Here is a 23,070-nt window from a genome sequence, read left to right as displayed (position 1 = left end):
CCATGATGATAACCGTGATTCTCAAAAAGTTGGGTCAATGTTAAAATGTAATCAAAAACAGAATGCAATGATTTTCAAATCTCATAAACACATTTTATTCAGAATAAACCATTAACAACATATTGCTGCCAACAGTTGAAGCTGTATCGTGCAAATAAGAAGTCACATGTGAACACAATCCAAAAATGCCGCCGTCTCCTCTGAGCCAAAACTCATGGAAAATAGACTGAGGCAAAATGGTAAACTGTTCTGTGGTCAGATGAATCAAAATTTGAAATTCTTTTTGGAAACCATGGACACAATGTCCTGCAGACTAATGAGGAGAGGGGACCATCTATCTTGTTGTTAGCGTGCAGTTCAAAAGCCTGCATCTCTTGAAGCACTGGGTTGCATCAGTGCCTATGGTTGTAAATTAGAGAGGACTGATATTGGGTATCAAAGCAGTTGAAGTTGAGCAGCTCTTATAATCACTTTACCTTTTATAGCAATGATAATAGTAAGTCTGATATTGATAGTTGTAGCAGTTGGAGTCCACTGACCTACCATGGTTTTATGAAATCTTTACATTTTAATGGGAGTATGCACGGATAAAACACAATTGCAGGCAAGACACAGGGACTTATACCACAAAAATAAAAACATCTGTAAACAAATTATGAGTACCTTGGTATAGTTACGATGATGCAAATAGGAATTTAAGTATGCCATGTAAACATTATAAGATTAAAAATCGAGTTATGGCCCAAAGCTGAAACACAAATGAGCAGGTTAACTGGGTAATTATAAGTTAATTTAAATACTTGCATTGCAATAATACTAAATGAGTAAGCAAGAGAACCACCAAACAAAGTGAAAGTTACCGCAGCAAAACATTACAACAGTACTGACAAACCATTAATAAACACAACAGCTAGAAGAAAAGTGCCCGTTCTGGAGAGAAACAAGTTAATAAAATGTGTGGGGCATTAGATGGAGAGACAGCATTAGTATTCACAATCAGGTGGAAAAAGGAGAAGCTCAATCCAGGTGGAACCAATGTGTGCAACAGTTTGGGTGTGTTTTAATGTGTGTGTGCCTGAGAGAAAGTGAACTCAGCAAGGGCATCTGCCTGTGAGAGCAGAGTGAATGAGAGTGCAGATTTGTTTAACATTTTACACTCCAGCAGAGAGAGAAAAATGAGGAAAAGGAAAGAAAACAGTGATCATGTTCTGTGGCAGTCCATTAGTGCAACCACTAATGGATGAAGTGAAAAGATGAATATAAAGGCCAACAACTGAAAATGTGGTCTTTTTGCCCCAAGGTGGCTCCTTTCAAAAGAGCTTAAACCAGCTCCGGAAATTTGTTTTAGAATGGAAATGTAGTTTTCATTTGAGGCAAACATCAGTGTTAAGAAAAAGTCACTCATTCACTTTGGTTCAAAGGGCTTTTTATAGCATGTTCTTGAAGTGGTGTCATTTCAGTCTCCCCTGCTTATTTTTTATTGTTTGTTTCAAACTACTTAAAACTACTCATAAATATTTCTTGAAGTCCTTTTTAAACCTTTTACCTTTTTTTTAACCAAGTTTGGAAATAAATATCTGTTAAAAAGTTGTAAAGCAGGAATTGACATTTGAATGATGTTTAAAATTAGAGATAAGAACTGAGATGACCTGAGTGGAAGATACAATAGTTGATGTTTTAAAGCCTGAGAGAACATTTCTGGATGGCTTTAAATTAATGAAAAGAACATAGTTAATGGGATGATGAAGGAGAAATGATGAAGATATTACCAAAAATGATCATGTCTAACACCTTTCCTTGCTTGCGAATCAAGAATAAGTTGATACAAGTAAATATAGATGAATTTCTCTTTATTAAAATAAGTTCATAATGTGATTTCTCCTTTTTATTTGTGTAGGACGCCAACCTTGCAGGGTTTCATGTTCCAAAAAATCATGGTGTCGTCTATATCAGCCACTCTGTCCACCGAGACCCAGAGGTTTTCCACGAGCCCGACAGCTTCCTGCCAGGGAGGTGGAGTGGACGGTGAGAGTTTTAGATTTTTATATTTATAAAAGATACAAAATTGTAATGGTCTGGTTTACCTAAGTATTAAACGCACCCTGTACACAGAGGAAACAACCTTTGGTACATCAGCTGCTGGTCTGACTCCCAGCCTCAGGTCTCTGACTCTTGTTTACCCCACTCTTTGCTTCCCTTGTTTTTAGCTGTCCTTTCAATAAAAGCATACAAAAACCATCTAAATGTCAAACCATAGCCAAACATAGCCTTATTTTCTCTATGCTTACATGTAAGGGTAGGCTTCAAAATGTTGCTTTATTACAGTACTATATTGGTTTCAGTTTGTTTTTAATTACTTTATTTTGTATCATTTGTGGAACACAGCAGGTCAAACATCATAGAACTCTCAACTTACAGATTGTTGATTTAGGATTTGGTTAATTTCTTATTAAAGGTAGAAGAAATAATAAAAGTTGTGAGTTCCTTGACAGTTGAAGAAATCAGAATTTAAAATTTATTTATCAAATATGGGCATTTCAATTGCTCGTACATAAAATTTAAGCATAAAGAGAAATGTAACAACAGAAATAAATTTACAAAAATACCAAAAAATACACACACTGTACCATAACAAAATATGACATATAGAAATTAATTTAGAATATAGTAGAAATACAACAATGAGTAGAAATGAGTACAGCAGCAGAGTCACAGCTGCAGGAATGAGTCATGAATGCCCCCCCCCCAATAAAAGAAGCTACCTCAAAAAATAAAATCATCTCACCTTACAAAACATTTACAAGATGTAAACTACCAAATAAAGTCTGTTTTTTTTTTTACAGTTACATGCAATACACTGCCTTTAAAAGGTATTCACCACCTTTGATGTTTTACCCTTTTATTGATTTTATTAATCAGTCATGGCCAATATAATTTGACTTTTTTGACAAAACAAACAAACAAACAAACAAAAACTCTTCAGTGTCAAAGTGAAAACAAGTGTCTTCAAAGTAATGCTATTGTTAAGTAAAGTAAAGCTATTGAAAAGTATAAGTCAGGGGATGGATAAAAAAAAATTCCAGTCACTTAAATGTCAAGGAGGTGAATAATTATGCAAGTCACTTATTTTACCTTACTTATTTTTATTCAGTTGATATTACTTTGTAGAGATCTGTTTTCACTTTGACATTAAATAGTTTTTTGTGTTTTTTGTTGTTTTTGGAAAATCAATTAAAGGGTAAAACATCAGAAGGGGTGAATACTTTTTTTAGGCACTGTATTTCCAACTCAGGCTAAAGTGCATGAATGCAGCTGAGGCAAGGGTTTGATGTTACATTGCATAATGTTCTGAAATCCCGCTATAGCAGACAAGATGAGCGCCACATAGAGAATTCAGCAGCTAAATCCTCAGTGATTGCCAACACTGCTTTAAATCTTTTTTTCTAATCACAACTGTGTTTTCACCAAATGAAGAAAAATTCAATAAATTGTTTTTTTTTATCATTATTTCTTTCACATACAGCAGACTGAATAATCAATTTGTCTTGGGTCTAGACTAAAGCTTTCTTAAATATATATATAAATGTCTGGGAAAATCACACTGTTAATGCTGCAAATACATACTCCCACAGTGTTACCATAGTAACTGGTGAAGATGAATAAAGCATACAAATCTGACTTGATCACTGTCAAATTTATTATAAGCAGCTGCAGTCAGTCAGGAGTTTAAAAAGCAGATTTGTATTTAAACAAGATACACAAAGAAACTGCTGAAGACTGCTTTGTTTCAGCATCTCTGACTCTCTGCTGGAATGAAACCTGATCTGTCTCTCACTTAACTCGCCATCTCCGTTAACCACTTTTCTATTCATGCACTTCCTCCTTTCACCTGTTTGTTCTCATTCATACTTGTTCATTCAGGCACAGCAGAGAGGGGGAAAAATCTATGAATGTATGTATGTAGGAAGCTGCTGTCATGGAAACAAGTCACCTGACACTGTCTTTACCAATAGGGATTCCCTTTGTGTGTGTATGTCAGTGTGTGTGTATGAAGGGTGGGGGAGAAAAATGCCCTGTGGAGAGGGATGGGATACCGAAATATGAGTCAGAGAGGATCCTACCCTTTTTATGTGTGCATGTGAATCTCTGAACCAAAAAGGGTGATTTCATCTGATATTAAAAATGTTTTTTCACAAGGGTCTTCCCATCTATCAGTTAAAAATAATCACCATTACTAAACCTGTCACTGGAGATGAAATATATTCACAAAGCACAGAGCCACCTCAGTTAAGGGAATTTCACCAACAGATTATTTCCTTTGTTATTTTTTTTCTCAATTGTGTTCATGATTATCACGTGAGAGAAGGAAAATAACTATTCATTATTGTTCATTTATAAACCAAACTTCGGTATTGGTATATTTTTAGATGCAGGATGTTCCTGGCATGCTAAACTATTTTTTCATAATCTCATGTAGAAAAGAATGTTTTTTGCATAAGAGAAAAGGAAAGGTATTTTCAGATCTCTTCAAAGAAATCTTTGCATTAATTCACTTAAAGAAAACACTTCATATTACTTCCTTATGCAAAAAAGGAATTTTCTAAAGCTTCAGAGTAATAACAAAAAAACAGCAAATAACTTATAGCCATTATAGATGGTGGTCTGCTTTGAACTGAAACTGTGTAACTTACTTATAGGTGTTGTTTAAAAGTGTAAAGAAATTAAAAGACAGGTGGCTGCTACCATGGTAACAGGCCACCTCATACTCATTTTTACCAATGGGGATTCCCAATGCGCTCTATGCGTATGTGTGCTTCCTGTTGGATGGGGCTAAAGAATGAGTCACAGAAGATTTTTGCTCAAAACTAATATGATGTGTGAAATCTACACGTCACGCTCAGAAAATGCTTTAGTAAACGTATTATCTATCTATCTATCTATCTATCTATCTATCTATCTATCTATCTATCTATCCATCCATCCATCCATCCATCCATCCATCCATCCATCTTTTGCACATTTGCCACACTTAAATGTTCCATATCATCAAACTAATTTCAAAATTAGATAATGGGAACCTGAGTAAACACAAAATCCAGTTTCTAAATGATGAGACCAGACCTGATTACTGCCAGATTTGTTGAATTAAGAAATCACCTAAATAGAACCTGTATGACAAAGTGATGTAGATTAAAAGATCTCTAAAAGCAACACATCATGCCGCAATCTAAAAATTCAGGAACAGACAAAAAACAAAGTCATTAACATCTATCAGTCTGGAAAAAGTTACTAAGCCTATTTTAAGATTTTGGGACTGAGCCACGATGAAAGTCATTATCCACAAATGGAGAAGTCTTGGAACTCTAGTGAACCTTCCCAGGAGTGGCCAGCCTACCAAAATTTCCTCTAGAGCGCATCAACAACTCATCCAGGAGGTTGCAAAATAACCTAGAACAACATCTAAAGACCTGCAGGCCTCTTGACTAAATTAAGGTCTGTGTTCATGGTTCAACAATTAGAATGAGACTTGACAAAACTGGCATTCATGAGAGAGTTCAAAGGCCAAAACCACTGCTGACAAAAAAGAACACAAAGGCTCATCTCACATTTGCCAAATAACATCTTAATTATCCTTAAGGTGTGTGTCCCATGACATCTTGCATAAAATTAACACAGCATTTCATGAAAAGAACATCATACCCACAGTCAAACACGGTGGTAATGTGATGGTCTGGCGCTGCTTAGCTACTTCAGGAACAGGACAACCATGAATTCTGCTCTCTACCATCAAATCCTGAAGAAGAATTTCCATCTATCAGACAAGCTGAGGTACTTTGTTATGCAGCAGGGCCATGATCAAAAACAGGGAAATTTGTGCTTGTTAGATAATTCCTTTATTGTAACAATGCTTCTTGGTAATAAATTGTATACTGTTGAAAAGCCTGTTTATTTCCCTTTTAAGAACACTTATAAGGAACATGCATTTGTGGGATGAGCAGCAGAGCTGAGTATGTGGGTTGCGTCCATGAAAATTTTGCCAAATCTTCTCTGCCAATGCCAAACAGCTTATTTTGCTTGTTGTATTTTGTTTTGTGCTTCTGGTACCCCCAGGTGCTGACAGTTAGCTGCCTGATTGGCACCTGTTATGTTTCAGCGATGGGTCCAGATTTTGCCTACAGCAGCTGGATTGTAGGGTCAAAGTGTTGAGAAGACACAAAGACAGAGTAAAATCTTTTGGTAAAGGCAGCGTGAAGGTGTTGGTAGGAAAAATGAGGCTCATCATTATTGGAGTCAGTCTCAATGCAGAAAGATATTGAGATGAGATTTTGCAACCAGTGGCAATCCCATATCTCCACCGTCCCATACTAAACTCTGTCCTCCAAGATGACAACACTCGCCCCCTAGAGCAGGTTTTATCAGAGATTACCTTTAGAATTTGGGAGTGGAGAGGATAGACTGGTTTGCCAGCATCCTGACCTTAACCCCATTGAACACTTGTGGGGTCAGCTTGGGCGTGCATTGTCTGTCTTATGTCAAATGCTGGTTGAAGAATGGGATGCCATCCCACAGCAGTGTGTGACCAGGGCTGGTGACCAGCATGAGGAAGAGGTGCCAAGCTGTTGTGGCTGTGTATGGTTCTTCTACACGCTACTGAGGCTCCTGTTTGTTAAATGAATAAATTGTTAAATTGCCAATATGTCTTGTTTCTTCAAACTTCAATCATCCAATCCACCAAACAACAAACAAGAATCAATGTTAGAATAAGCTGTTTGGCACTGGCTGGGAAGATCTGGCAAATTTTTCAAGGGCCCAACACACATACTCAGCTCTGCTGCTCATCCCACAAATGCATGTTCCTTACAAATGTGGCACCATTTACAAGGGAAATAAACAGGCTTTCCAAATGTATAAGGTTTCTTGCCAAGAAGCATTTTTACAACAAAGAAATAATCAACCAAACACAGATTTCCTTTCTGTCTGTATGTATACTTGTTATATGTCTTAACTGCTGTACCACTAAGTGGATTTCCCTTTGGAGGTATTGGGTCACTTTTGGGTTTGTGTGAGTGTGTTTGCTTCATCCTTCTGTTTATCTTCCGGTCTGTTCCCTTTTCCTCCTACCTGCTTCTTTCTCTGCTCCTCCATCTGTCAGTCTACCTGGAGATGATTTTCCTGTCAGCTTTGATAGCTGCCTGGCTCCTCTGTGTTCCACCTGGCTCTTTAAAGTAATGACTGCAGTGCTGTTACATAACAAGCCCACCTACGATAACTACAGTTTAAACACATCATCTGTTTGTGTGTGTGTGTCTCTGTGCTATAGCTGTATATGCTGTTTGCACTGTGTGTTTCATTGTTTACTGTAAAATCAGTCTGCCTGTGTATATGTGTGTGTGTTTTTCCATTTTGGCGCAAATGACATAACTGTCAAGTTAACATCCTATTAGCTAAATGCCCGGAAACACTACCAAACATGGATAAAATCTAAGCTGCTGCAGTGGGTCTTTTTCTAGAATCTGATCATTCAAAAAAAGATTTCTTCTCACCCCCAAGAAAAGGAATGTCATTTCATCTGCAGTGGAAATTGTTTGCAAATTGATTGAATTTTCTGTATTAAATACAGTAAAACCACTGTGTGAATGAAGTGAAATCATCAGTTGTCTCTGGAATGAATGATTTGCATGCAATTATTTTTGTTAGTTTTTGTTCTGGCCAATTAAGAATAGGGGATTAAGCACACTCCTTGTGATTCTGAAAAATAAGGACATATATCTTGATGTAAAGGTTTTCCAATTTGAAAAAAAAAAAAAAAAAACTCATACAGCTACATTTACCCAAACATCACACCACTGTTGCTTTATTGTTTCTTACATTTATTGCTCTGATTCTGTAGTTGTCTGTTTTTTGTTTTTGTTTTTTGTTTTTTTTTTAACCAAAAGCACAGTTTTTTAGAATTGCACTTGCTAGGTTAAATTGTGTAATGTAAAGGTGTTTTCATAGTGCATCTCCACATTAGTGCTATAAAAAAGCTGTTGTTAAGCCTGGTGACATCCATATTCATCATGTTGTGGCAGGATACTAGGTGTTCCTGTCTTATTTACAATGTGTTTCACTATTGTTAGAAAGTGAGAGAGAGGAAAACACCACAGGAGCTCCACATACGTAGACAGTCAGACATACACAACGCCTCTATTACAAACTCCAAAACCGGTACAGAGATGGGATAACTTGTTCCTCCTTTATGCTGGGCATAGTAAATAACCTACCTTGAAACAGCACTGTGAAGCAGCTTTAAGATTTCCTCGGTCTGTCTCCTTATTACAGGGCTGTATTTTATGCTACACAATTCAGTGTCTCAGGATAGGCTCTAATAGAACATTAAACCATTAGCAGACACTGCAGAGAACACTTACATTCTCCTTTCTTCCTCTGTCTTTAAATCTCATACACATAAAGCCTCTCACACACTGATCTCAGACTATACACTCAGCTAATGCTTCCTGTTTGCCTTTAATCAGAGCTCAGGTTTCAGGAAGACAGGATACATTAGCAGTGAAAGGGGAAAGATGGTCTGCATCAGTAAGCTGCTGACAGACCTGGAAACGACCGGTAGCTTTTTATTTTTTATATATTTCAAGAGGCTGTAGATTTGAAATGCATTATACATATGGGAGAGAGTCAGACTTTGTGACAATAAATCAAGCCCAAGGTGTGTTGTGTGATTTCAGTCTTTTTCATTCATGCTACCCATACATAGCCCAGTTTTGACCATAACTATTAATATTTTGCAACATCCTCATGAACTGGTTGGTTTACCCTCAAGGTCGTAATGCCTTTACGAGTACTACATTACATGTTTGTTGTCCTTTGGGGTCAAATTTGGCCTACACTGATTTCACTGTTTTAAAAGTATGATAGCATAAAGTGAACATTATTTCTGTATTACATTGTTTTCTCCAACTCCATTTCATCCTATTAACACAAGTTTTACACAGTTTTCTTCATTTTAAGGCCATCATGCCTCATTCATATGAGATTATTCCTTGCTTTTGAGTTTAACAATATTATATATATCAAATAAAGTTACTGTATGTCAAGAGGAGCATTCGATGATTTATGATTAGAGACTGGTATATGTTAAATTTTAGTTTTTGGAAACCATGAATATTTTTTTAATTGCAGCAAATAATCACACTTGTCTTTGTGGGTTGAAAATGACCTGGCTTGATTTGCCTTTTAGAAAATGTATGTACAATTAATCACCTTCTCTGCATTCAGACTTTTAGCCAATTATATTCCAAGTCATTCACACAAATTTTAAACTTCTTTTTATAATTTATAGTCTATGTTGTTCCATGTCATCCATTGCATGAAGTTAAACCTTTTTAGTGTCAAATTTAGCAGAAAGAAATGAAATATTTTTAATATCACCATGAACACATGAAGATGATGGTGGATTGCCATCAACAGGTCCATTCCAACATTTTTCAGAATCTTGTTTTAAAAATATCAACTCCTTTTTTCATTAACAGGACATGAACACACTTGTTGTACTTAAAGACCAAAGCTGGCCTCAACTTCTTTGTTTTGTTATAAAGCATGAGATATATCATATAACTAGAATGGCCATCTGAGGCGGCAGACCCACGCCTAAGCAGCGCCACCGAGGAATTTGTGCTCCCATTGATTACTATGGTGTTCAAAATTTCAAAGTCAGAGAAAAACTGAACAGGTGCGCGGATCATCACCAAAATCTAATCGATTCTTCCCTGTCACTATCCTAATATTCCCTGAAAGTTTGGTGAAGATCTGACTTTCCGTTCTTGAGTTATCTTGTACACATACAAACAAACAAAGAAACGAACAAACAAAGATACAGAACCCTTTACATAACCCCCTTGCCGATTTCATTGGCAGGGGTAATTATGTGTCGCATCTTTTTAACAGACTTTATTTCAAGTTTTACTCTTGTTTTTGGAATAATTGATCAATGATTTCATCTACATTTAATTCCAGCCCCCTTTTTGTGTAAAGTTAGCAGAAATTCTGGATTAATTTGAGTCATTACAAAATCTTACACCACAGGAAAATCACAGGCCATATATGACTGATCTAATCTCATCCCAAATAAAATATAACAAACAAAAGATTAAATATATGTAGGAAAAAATATATTCAAAAATAAAAGAAGAAAAGGTGTTGTTATATCCAGGTTATCATATAAAACACTATTTGTCAGAATATTGTAAATTTATTTCAGGTAGGATTTCAAAAAATAGGATAACAGAACAAGTTGTGGGTGTGTTTTTCGTTTGGGTGGGTAGATGTGTTTTGCTGAGTTGCATGGTTATTTGTGGGTTTGTGTGTGTTTAAATCTGCTGCTAAGTTAAACTGGGTGACAGGTCACCCCATAACACCCTGGGTCATTTTTGACCCATTAAGACATCATATGCCATTTTTTAAACACCTAGAATATATTGTGAAGACTGATCATGTTGTGTATGTGCAAAGTGTATGGTAGTGGGAACAATCCATGTTATTTTAGGCAACTCCATTAAAGAAACCTAATTTTATAAAATAAAAACTTCAGAAAACTGGTCAGAAATGACCCTAGGACATCATAAGGGTTAAAACATATATAACCTTTAATGTTAAAAAAAGTGTTTCTGGCTATGCAGGTAGCATTGTGACATTTTGCACTCAGTCAAACGCTATCATGGAGAGACTATCAGGATCACAGTGACATAGCTTAAATGCTTTGGTCAAGCAAGTTAATAGCATGTTTTCCTATCTCAGATTGACATGTATTTTTTGGTGTAAATGAACAACTTATGAACCACCATTCTAGTCCTGTCATTGGTTGAGAGACATCTGCTCATCATGTCATCACCATCTGGTCATCATATGATGTCACATCTGATGACTTTCTGTTAACAGGGACTCATTTGTCTGGTTTTTGACAAGCACAGGGGCATGCAGTGGTTATTATTCTGCTTAGGGAATGCATGTTTATTTATTCAGTTGGTTTAAATGAACTTGATAAACGACACAGCCTTGAGCACTCAGATTGTGTATGAATTGTTTCCTTTTTTCTTCTCTTACCCTACAATCTTTGCTATCTTTGTAAGCATGTTTGAATTTTGAAATGTTTTGAATTTGTGTGCAATCATGTTGTTTTATATTTTTCTGTGCAGGAATGCAGGTCAGGAACACTTTCTGTGTTCCTTCGGCAACGGGCCAAGAGGCTGCATTGGAACTAAACTCACGGACGTCTTCCTAAAGGTGGCTCTTGTTTGTTTGTCATTACACTTCCATGCACAAACACCTAAATCTATACATGCCATGCACTTACTAGGACCTTTTCTCATTTTGTCCATTAGGTAATTTCTTAGCAGTAGAAAAAAGACTGATGGTCTAAAGGTGTTAAATCTTCCTCTGAGCTGCATTTACAAAATAACAGAGGAGGGTGTGAAATGTTGAGCCTCAGCTCTTCATTATTTTTTTCAGCTTCTGTGTCATGGGGTTATGGGGAAGTTTACTGAAATAATGTGAGGACAGGATATCTCTGTTCTGATGGAGAAGAATACAAGTAATACAAGAGAAAGGAAGTGAGTCAGTTTGTACAAAAGCCTCATTATAAATTTGACAGGACTGCTCTCTGACCATAGAATGAAATCTAAACCTAACAAAGAAAAACTTTACAAGGTCTCATTGTTTTTTCTTAAGAGCAACCTTGAACCTTTACATCAACATCATAGACAAGCTTTTATTTCAAAAGGACATCTGAAAGACTGTGAAGGACTTGTTACTGTAGTCATGTGCTGAAAAAAGATTGATTCAAGGATGTCATTGGAGATAAACTTCTTGGAAACCACTTATCTGTTATTTTAAGAGAACCTTCAACTGGACAAGGCCATGGCACACTTGTTATGACTGATGAGAGACGTTATTTGACTTACAAGCAAATAATAAAGTAAGCCTGAGTTGTTGAAGGTATTTTTGCAGCTTAAACCACTTAATAGAATAATAGAGATTACAGTAGCAAAGAGAAAGGGAGAATAAGAGTATGTGAAACATCACACACTTATAAGAAATAGATGCTCACAGGTATGATGACATGCTTCTCTGTGTGTTTATGTGTGTTTAATAAAGATGTCACATGAAGAGTCAGATTCTGGGTACAGAGTGTCCTGTTAAAACCACCAGTCAGTCCCTGCGGCATCACTCACCATAGCTACCTTTGCCTTTGCCTACTCCAGAGACAAGCAGGCAACCAAACATACACGTGCAAACAAGGCCTGTGGGAGGCTCCAGTACAGGACAGGTGTATTACAGGTGTGACAACAGGAAGTAGATATTTATTTTCTCCTCCGAGAGCAGCTGTGTGTATGTGCCATGTGAGCCTTGAGACTGGAGAGTTAGGGGGTAGCACCAACTACAAAACATACAGTGTTTGTTTTGTAGCACCAACTACAAAACAAACACTGTATGTTGGATGATTCCCAAACTTTAAATCAGAAACTTATGCAACTAGGTTGTAGGGTTCCTTGCTTGTTTTCAGTATTCACTGACAACATCCCTGTTAGCATGATACATTTGGAAACAATCCATATCTATAACATTTTGTTCATGGAGTACAATTAAACTTTATTGACTTTTCCTAAAGAGTCAAAATAATAATAATAATGGTGATTTATTTGTAGAGCAACTTTAAAAACAAGAGTTTTCAAAATGCTTTGACATTTGCAGAGACAAATAGAAGATCAAATGATGAATAAAAGTCATGAAAGGGAATTGAAACAGGGCAAGAGAAATAAAATGAGAGCCTGTAAAAACAGTAAGGGGAAAATCAGAGTCCTAAAAGGCAATAAGATGAGTAAATATGATGATAAGAGTACAAAGAGTAAAACCAATAAAAGAGATACAAGCATTAAAGAGAGAAAGGCAATATCAATTAAAAATGCCAAAAGAGTGATGGAATGATTGAGGTTACTGGGGAATAAAAGCAAATATAAAAGATTAATAGGAATGAAAAATATCTTATTACTATAATTGCCAGCCTATCTGTCTGTCTGTGTGTCTGTCCCGATTTGCACGCCACACCTTTGCTTCAGTTGTTCTTGACACCTCTTAGAAGATTCCTTGGGTGAACTGCTTCAGAACTGGTGTCATGAAAAATCATTAAAATGTACTGGTTTTCTGTAAAATCCCGAAATGTTGCACCAAGTCATCACTGTGGGAACTTCCATTTACCTCGGAAGTTGGATTTCAGAGCTGGGATTTACGTCACACCTGAGTTGAGCATGTTACATTTGCTCAAAGCTCGTGAGAGAAAGAGCCAGAAAACAGCTGGACTTGGTTGAACCACGTCCACAAGGAAATGTATTTGGATTAGATGATACACCTGCCCCACAAGCCCTCTCTGTGAAGCACTTCTCCGTGCTGATATTAAACAAGATAATGCAGGAGAGGTTTCACACATTGCTGATAAAATATTTCACTGAGAAACCAAGGGTTATTTCCATTATGTCAGTTGCCGTTGTTGCATCAACATATTTGAAAATTGGTCTGACTCTGCATGGCAGGTAGGCCTTGTAATGTTGCGTTGAATCTCCACAAAAAGTGCATGCTCTATAACGTAAATTATAATGTTGTTTGCCTAATATTGCACATAAGCACCAGTAGGCGAGAAACTGAGCTCATATGCAGTTGTCTGGGGAAAAACACCCCATTCCATGCAAATTGGCCTTACAGCATTAAACATCTGATGATGAAGATGGTAATAGCACATAAATAAAGATTAGCCTACTGTCTGCGAGAGCTGATGGAAGTGCACTGCATTTTTTTGCCACATGAATTTTCAAGCGATCATGAAACAGTTTCCTCTCTGTATGGCTATAAAATAAATGATGTGAAATTAAGGTTGGAAAATACAACTTTACATTGCTATTACTAAGCCATTACCAAGAGTTCAGTCTGAGTCTCCCAGCTGCTTTTTTTCCCATGTGTTACACTGTTACACATGGCAAAGATGTGGTTGTTTTCTTAGGGTTTCCTTCATTCAGGTCCACCATTGTTGGCTCTGTAGTAACATCCAGGCCCATCCTCCACAAGAGAAGAATCTACTGCTTGTGCTCAGGTGCTTTTTGCCTTTTTTTTAGATACACCCCAGGAATTACAGCAGTATAAAGAGATATGCTTTGTTTTAAGTTGTACAGCCTCACAAGGTTTTCATAGTAAGCTAGCAATGCTAATATTAACAGTTTACATCAGAAAAGACAAACACAATGTCGAATCATTTTCTTGAACTCTTGACAAAGCTACACCTTGGTAAAACTCTGTTGTTGTTTTTTTGTTAAAGATTGCAGTTCTTTTTTATTGGAGCCAAAGTGCTATGCTGTCTTTTCTATGATTATATTCATTACCGCGTCAACTGCTTATCATCACTGTTTCCCAATAAACAGAGCAAGTAAGAAAGACCGGACGAGAGTGCACAGGGAAGGAAGCAGATTGCACTTGTCAGCCAATGAGAGGCTAATCTCAGCAGTTCACATCCGTTGAGTCAGACTGTTAACTAACACTGAAAGTGCATTATTTAACCTGCACTGCTAGATTACACTCACAGAGACACAGTCTGTGTGTTCTTGAAAGGAAAAATACTGGATGAGGATATTTCAACAAACTAACAAAAATGGAACCATGAGATATGACTCAATCCTACACACACAAACCAGCAGTCATGAGTCATTGTTAATGCCTGGTTGAATGAAGCTCAGGTGAAATGTCCTAAGCGTTTAACAATCTGCTCTCTTCTCAGTGTTGAGCAAGACAGTCATAAATCAATATTTAGAACCAGATTACCTAAGATAACTGGTGACTGGTTGTATTGTTTGCTTGTTAATGTCAAGAAAAGGACAATGTACAGAGCATTGATTGTGTCCTTTTTCTCTTCTAAAGTAGACAAGCAATCAATACATGCTTCTATGGACATATAAGAGAGGTTTTCATTTGGTCATTATTCTTTGACTTTCGCTGACCAGTGTCATTGGAATGTTTACACATCCTTTAGTTGTAATAGGTATATTTATCATCCATTATTTTGTCTATAAATCTGGCAGGTTTTATTATAGATAAACTGTAAGAAAACCTGGTTGATATCACTCACATTATATCAGTATGTGACAAACTGATTCAAGAAACTATATATATGCTACCACTTCATAAGTTAAATACCAAATGGAAAATCAATTCACATGTGAAATTACACACCCAATTACAAAAATGTTGCAATAATTTGCAAATCTCAAAAACCCATATTTAGTTCAGAATAGAATATAAACAACATATCAGGTGTTTAAAGTGAGACATTTTACCATTTCATTGAAAATATTTGCTCATTTTGAATTTGATGGCAACAGCATATCTAAAAAAAACTAGGGGCAGGGCTTTGTTTACATTGTGAAGCATCCCCTCTTTTTTAACAACAGTCTGTGAATGTCTGGGACGTTAGGCGACTAGTTACTTGAGTTTCAGGAGAGGAATGTTGTCCCATTCTTGTCTGATGTAGGATTCTAGCTGCTCAACAGTCCTGGGTCTTCTTGGCTGGATTTTTCCTTTTATGATGCTCCGAATGTTTTTTATTGGTGAACTGTCTGGACTGCAGGCAGACCAGTTCAGTACCTGGACTCTTCTACTACAAAGCCATGCTCTTGTGATGGATGTGGTATATGGTGTAGTATTGCTTTGATTAAATATGCAAGGCCTTCCCTAAAAGAGACGTTGCCTTGATGGGAGCATATTTTGCTTTAAAACATCAATAAACTTTTCAGCATTGATAGTGCCCATGCCATAGGCACTAATGCAAACCAGATGCAGGCTTTTGAACTGTGCACTGATAACAAGCTGGATGGTCCCTCTCCTCTGTAGTCTGCAGGATGAGGCATCTGTTGTTTTAAAGAAGAAATCAAAATTTGATTCATCTGACCACAGAACAGTTTTCCATTTTGCCTCATTCAATTTCTGGATCGTGTTCACATATACACTATATTGCCTAAAGTATTCACTCACCTGCCTTAACTAGCATATGAACTTAAGTGACATCTCATTCTTAATCCATGGGGTTTAATATGATGTCGGTCCACCCTTTGCAGCTATAACAGCTTCTTGGAAGGCTTTCCACAAGGTTTAGGAGTGTGTTTAAGGGAATTTTTGACCATTCTTCCAGAGCCACATTTGTGAGGTCACGCACTGATGTTGGATGAGAAGGACTGGCTCTCAGTCTCCGCTCTAATTCATCCCAAAGGTGTTCTATCGGGTTGAGGTCAGGACTCTGTGCAGGCCAGTCAAGTTCATCCGCACCAAACTCTCTCATCCATGTCTTTATGGACCTTGCTTTGTGCACTGGTGCACAGTTATGTCGGAACAGGAAGGGGCCATCCCCATGGAATTGTCCAAAATCTCTTGGTATGCTGAAGTATTCAGAGTTCCTTTCACTGGAACTAAGGGGCCAAGCCCAGCTCCTGAAAAACAACCCCACACCATAATCCCCTCTCCATCAAACTTTACACTTGGCACAGTGCAGTCAGACAAGTACTGTTCTCCTGGCAACCGCCAAACCCAGACTCGTCCATCAGATTGCCAGATGGAGAAGCGCGATTCGTCACTCCAGAGAATGCGTCTCCACTGCTCTGGAGTCCAGTGGCGGTGTGCTTTACACCAATGCATCCGACCCTTTGCATTGCACTTGGTGATGTACGGCTTGGATGCAGCTGTTCAGCCATGGAATCCATTCCATGAAGCTCTCTACGCACTGTTCTTGAGCTAATCTGAAGGCCACATGATGTTTGGAGGTCTGTAGCAATTGATTCTGCAGAAAGTTGGCAACCTCTGCGCACTATTCGCTTCAGCATCCGCTGACCCCGCTCCGTCATTTTACATGGCCCACCACTTCATGGCTGAGTTGCTGTCATTCCCAATCACTTCCACTTTGTTATAATACCTCTGACAGTTGACTGTGGAATATTTAGGAGCCAGGAATTTCACGACTGGACTTGTTGCACAGGTGGCATCCTATCACAGTACCACGCTGGAATTCACTGAGCTCCTGAGAGTGACCCATTCTTTCACAAATGTTTGTAGAAACAGTCTGCATGCCTAGGCGCTTGATTTTATACACCTGTGGCCATGGAAGTGATTGGAACACCTGATTTCAATTATTTGGATGGGTGCTTTTGGCAATACAGTGTATCTTCTTCTTTGCTTAATACAACTTTGACTTGCATTTGTGGATGGCATGGCCAACTGTGTTCACAGACAGTGATTGCTGGAAGTGTTCCTGAGCCCATCCAGAATCATTGCCTGTTTTTTATTGTAGTGCCACCTGAGGGCCCAAAGATCACAAGCATCCAGTATTGACCTTTTGCCTTGTCCCTGGTACACAGAGATTTCTTCGATTCTCTGAATCTTTTGATGACATTATTTACTGTAGCTGGTGGGATACTTAAAGTCCTCCCAGTTTTACATTGAGGAACATATTTCTGAAATTTTTCCACAATTTTATATGCAGTTTTTTCAGTTGGTTGACATTGACATTCTGCCCATCTTCACTTCTGAGAGATTCTGCCATTCTAAAATTCTCCTTTTATACCCAGCCATGTTGAATTCCTGCCAGATAAGTTATTTGGCAGGAGTTGTTGCAAAATGCTCCTCCGGCTGTTTTTTTATTTGTACCACTTTTGGTGCCCTGTCACTACCTTTTAAATGTGTGCTACTGCCAGCAAATTCAAGATGAGCAAATATTTTTAACAAAATGGTAAAATGTTTCAGTTTAACGTCAGAATTTTTGTTTATGTTCTATTGTGAATAAAATATGGGTTTATGAGATTTGTAAATTATTGCATTCTGTTTTTATTTACATTTTTCACAACGCTTCACCTTTTTGCCGTTGGAGTTGTAAGTGAATAGCATAAATGCACTGTTTTGTTTTTTTTTCAGGTAAAATGGCATTAACAAACATTTTAGCAGGAAGCTCTCTCACTTCTGAGATAAGATTAATAATAGGTCCCAGTTGGTGCCAAATACATTGTGACAACAAACCAAGTTTTTGTGTGGATAAATACATTATTACAACTGCAGATAACTTGAATCAAGGGGATAGTACATTTACTATGGTACATTACATTTGAAGGGTTTTAATAGCTTAGACCAGTCATTGTTATTCATTTCAGGTTTATTGTACTAGAAATGGGGAAATAATTATATTAAATAATCATTGTAACTTTGTTTGGGCCGGGACAAAACCTATGAGGTTTTCCCTGGACCCTGTTGATGAGATCATCTGCACTCAGGATTAATATTTAATTTCACTCACACTGACGCAGCTGATCACCTGTCATCTAATCACGGTGGTCTGATTATTTCAGAAACATGATGTCATCCACAGCAACGGGGTCATCTCTGATCCTTCGCCCAGCACAGAATTTCTCAGTAGAAGTTGCCTTGTTGCAACATCAAGAAGCACTAACAACTGACCCAGTAGTGCTACATTATGTTAAAATCTAGGCAAGGCAAGGCAAATGTTTTTCTATCACACATTTTAGCAGTAATGCAAATCTAAGAATTTACACAAGACATCAAAGTCATCATGACAGATGGAAATAGAGATATAAGAAATTATTTAAAAAGGCACTTCAAAATCAAAGCTAAGATGAAATAACTGCAGAAGCAGGAGTGTGAATGTTTTAAACGGTTTAAATATAAGAATAAATGTTACAAGGCAGTGCTAAAAGCTAAAATATGTAGTAAGATGATTTATTTAAATCACTTCATAAACAGCAGCTTTGACCAGGTGAGTCTTCAGCCTTGATCTCAAAGAGCTAAGACCTCTACAGGAAATTTACACCAAGCCATCACTTTAATCAGATTTTTTTGCAACAAATATTAATGCATCAAAGCTTATCATTCCTGCAACCTGACCTCTTATCGTCAGGCCATCTGGCTGTCTAAAATAGCTCTGATTCGCTCTCAGCAGACTGACCACTTGCATACACCAAACACACACGAGGGCGTGACCAGAGTAAAAAGTAGACCGCAGGGATCTAGGTCAGAGATGTGACTCATCGCCGCCTTGCTTCATCCTTCTTGCTTCTTCCTCCCACCCCCACCATCATCATCCTTCCTCCATTCCATCACTTTTTTCCTCCCTTCCTCCATCATGTTCATTCATCCCACTCCTCCCCCTCTATCAGGAAAATCTCCATTCATAAAGTGGAGGGAGGCGGGGTAAATGGCTGTTACTAGTGGAATGATTGGTCGGCTCTGTGACTCACAGTGTCAGCCAATGGTGAAAGCTGGCTATGATATCACAAGACACAGAGCTCTGAGTGCACTTAGTAAGGAAAATGAAAAAAGGGCAGATTATTGGGTTTTTCCCATCTTTTCCTTATGAAGGAAATAGACCTAAGCTGTGGGCTATTAACTGATGGTGTTTTGATGAAAATTAGAGCTTTGCACAGTTCAAAGGAACAAAGATATAAACTGTTTCCTGTTTGAGTCATTTCTGCACATGTGCTTAATGTTCCATTTCAACTTGGCAGCTACAAGGTGTTGCATTGCATTTCTGTTTTGAAATCTGGAAGCAACATATAGATAAGCATTAAGTGTTTGGTCTGCTTTTCAAGTTGGACTTGTTCAGCGTTGGCAGGGACTCTCAATCTGCCAAGTGCATTCTAGTTGAACATTTGTTAGGTAATCACTAACACCCCTTCAGCTTTCATTTGGATCTGTCATGCAGAGGGAAAAGATCTAAGTAACAACACATTCTGATAACAAGTTTTTCTTCCTTTTTTTCTCCAATCAGGAAGCATGTACATACCTGTTAAAGCACTACGACTGGAGTTTGGATCCTCCAACACAAGACCTGGAGTACAAATGGCTGCCTGTGTCTCGCCCTGCCAACACCCCCACCATCTCCTTCACTCGACTGGATCAGACTAGATCTGACAGGAGCGGCACCAGCTAGGGATGGGGAGTATGCTGAGAGATGCACCTGCTAATAAGTCAGAGAAAAAGAGCAACATATGTGCACTAAAAACTGTAGCTGAACCACAGTGCTTGTCTAAAATGTGCAGAAAAATGCTGAAATATATGTGGAGACACACAGAGGGAAGCCAGCAAACTGTGAGGCTTCCCCCCGCTGTGTTTTATACAGTGTTTTATACAGTACCTGGGGAAAGCTGGGGAGTGTGCTGCTTTTTCTCTGTGCTCCTCTGCCAGATACTGCCCTGCTTTGCTTGACGAATCTGCAATAGCAAACAAAAATAAATGACTCATTCTTCTATTGTTAAAGCAGACACTTATAGACAACAGTTTGTGGTCTGTATTTTAAATGAGTCATTTATTTTGCTCCAAAAAGATGAACCACAGAGCTCTTTGTCTCAGTGATCCTGTCATCTGCCGTTGCTTTAATGATGATTTAGATTTACCTTCATTGTAGCCATTCTTATGGTGGTGTCTCTTGTGAATAGAACTTGAAATGACCTCGAAAGGGCAGCTTCTTCATGGTATAAAAAAGCATTTTTCCAGTGATGCAGTATCAATAATAAAACCATTTGAATCCCAGCAGACCCACATGCACACAAACACATGACGAGGTAAACCCTCTGATCTCATTACTAATTCCCAACCTGTCTTCCTCCCCCCCTCCACCACCTAGCAAAGACATATGCTCATGAACAGTTTATCATTCTATAGACCTATTTTCTTTTTACATGCAGGTCTCAGATATACATGCACACAAACACAAGTCTAGATATCATTAAAAAGACTTGGCAATAATCAACACATCACTGAATCACATGTAAATTAAACCAGAGGGCGTTAAGAGCACACGCCAAATTTATAAATAACCTTAGTGAGCTGGATGAATTGTAGCTACATGAATCATTAAGTAATCTAATTCTGTACTGATTTATTTTAGTTAGAACTTTCTATTTATTAATATTCAGGATAGAACATATTTATACTGTTATTTTACATTAAGTATATTTTTGTGTTGGTCTTTCAGTCTTTTAAATGCTGTAATTATTAGATGTCTTTTTAATTCTGTGTTGAGATGTAGCAGGCTGCATGATGGCCCAGGGGAAAGCGTTGCCTCATTACAAGAAGGGCCAAATCTGGTCAGACAGGGTTTTTCCTGTGGGGAGTTTGAATGTTCTCCGTGTGCATACATGGGTTATCTCTGGGTACTTCGGCTTCCTCCCACAGTCTAAAAACATGCTGTTAGTAGATTGGTGGGTCTAAATTGCCCATAGGTGTGAGTGTGAGCACACCTGGTTGTTTGTCTCTACATGTCAGCCCTGTGTTTGACTGGCGACCAGCCCAATTAAAGCTGGGATTGGCCCCAGGCTCCTTTGACCCCAAATGGGATAAGTGGGGTAGATAATGAATGGATGGATAGGATGCAGCGATGAGCCGATGTCTTACCTTCCTATTATGTAAGTCATTTTGAGACTGTTCAACATCAAAACTGTTACATTTGATATTAACAATATTGACTTGTTTTAGTGAAAAAAATAACATGTTGATAAATGTTAGCTTTCTCTGTTAATGAAAGAAACTTTGGATGCTAAAGACTGTTTCTTAGAGTGACTTGACCACAGTTTCTGAAATGAACAGGAGATCTTTGGATCATTTAAGGATGAAGAAAATAAAGAAGAAGCACTGATGCTTAATTTTTCACTGTTTTTTTCTAATTACTCTGAACTGATCAGTTTAACTGACAAAATCCCCTGAGTATTAACTATTACTTGAAAAACTGTCTAGTATTAAACACCTTGAATATTCATTCAAGTAGAGCTGTCAAACAATCACATTTTTGAATTATGCTCAATCACAGAATTTCTGTAGTTAATTGAAATTAATCTTTTTTTCCACAAATTAAATTCCACTGTTTTGCATTTAAAACTGTTGTTTCATTTTAAAATTTTTCACTGTCTGAAACTTCTGTTTTGATACATTTGGATACAGATGCATTAATTCTAAAAGAAAATAGAGAACTTTGGGTAGACATTATGACATTAACTCAAGCACAGAAAAATACATTTTTATGGATTGAAAAGGAAAATAAAGGAATAGTAAAAACATGATTTTTTTTTGCATTGAAGTGAGGCATCCATTAGAGGGTGGCATTGAAGATGTTTTTCATTCCCCTTCCAGCCCATGTCCACAGAAATAATCTAACCCCATCCCAATCCCAAACCAAAGTTAAAAAAAAAAACCCACCCTCCCACTCCAAGTAGAATAGAAATGAATGAGACATGAGACATTAAGAAGCAGAGGTGTACTTATTGTACATCATTGTTGCTGCAGGGAGACGTTGCAGTGGCTTAGCCCAAAGTGCTGAAGGGGACAATAAGATGTGATAAATGCAGTTCAAAAAAATAAACCGTATCAATTGTCCTGAATCGCATCCTGATAAATGAGAACACAGAGAAATAGTATTTTGGAAAAATCCAATGTAAGTACAATAAACAGCATTTGAATTAGCCTGTATCGTAAAATATCATACGGTATTTCACTGAGTTGAAGAAGTCAAATGTTACAACATTTTTGCTAATTGTTGTAATTGTTGTTGCATGGAGTGTTTAACATGTATAAAATGTAAGCAATGCTGCTAATGTTGTCCGCTCTCTGCATAATCACTCATGAACACGTGTCTCAGAATGATTCTTTGTCCTTTTCAACAAAACACTGCTCTCGCTCTTCCTTACACACATAAGTATTCTCCCTCGCATAGACACTGAATTAAGATGCAGACATGAATTTTCCTCGCTTAGTCAGTTGATATCTCAGTTTCTCCCTTCAACACACACGCTTGTAGACACACATCACGCAGGCTGAGGCAGAAAATGGGTTTTTGGTGAACAGAGTGATACAGTATGACTCACTGCTCTCTCTGCACTTGTCACTTACAGTGAATCCTCTTATGTTTAATTTATTTGGGCTTTTTCTCTCAGTTCATTCTTAGAGCTTAAAAAGATCTGTTAATCGTTCTCTGTTTTCAGTTTTACGCTT

The 23,070-nt window shown here is 37.7% G+C and overlaps 1 protein-coding gene across 2 annotated transcripts in view; it reads left to right on the top strand.

The window, feature by feature from the left end:
* LOC121524738 (putative cytochrome P450 120) overlaps nucleotides 1-22,509 on the top strand; it is a 32,909-nt gene extending 10,400 nt beyond the window's left edge. For both annotated transcript variants that reach the window (XM_041810225.1, XM_041810224.1), the window contains 3 exons: nucleotides 1,898-2,025; nucleotides 11,193-11,280; nucleotides 19,856-22,509. In XM_041810225.1, the coding sequence (XP_041666159.1) occupies nucleotides 1,898-2,025; nucleotides 11,193-11,280; nucleotides 19,856-20,017 (378 nt within the window). In that variant the 3' untranslated portion in view covers nucleotides 20,018-22,509. The remainder of the gene's footprint in view (nucleotides 1-1,897; nucleotides 2,026-11,192; nucleotides 11,281-19,855) is intronic.
* Nucleotides 22,510-23,070: the final 561 nt, after the last annotated feature.

This window comes from Cheilinus undulatus, linkage group 17 (assembly GCF_018320785.1).
Source record: "Cheilinus undulatus linkage group 17, ASM1832078v1, whole genome shotgun sequence".
NCBI lineage: Eukaryota > Metazoa > Chordata > Actinopteri > Labriformes > Labridae > Cheilinus > Cheilinus undulatus.
Note: the sequence above shows the minus strand (reverse complement) of the source record. Positions and strands in the feature narration are given on the sequence as shown.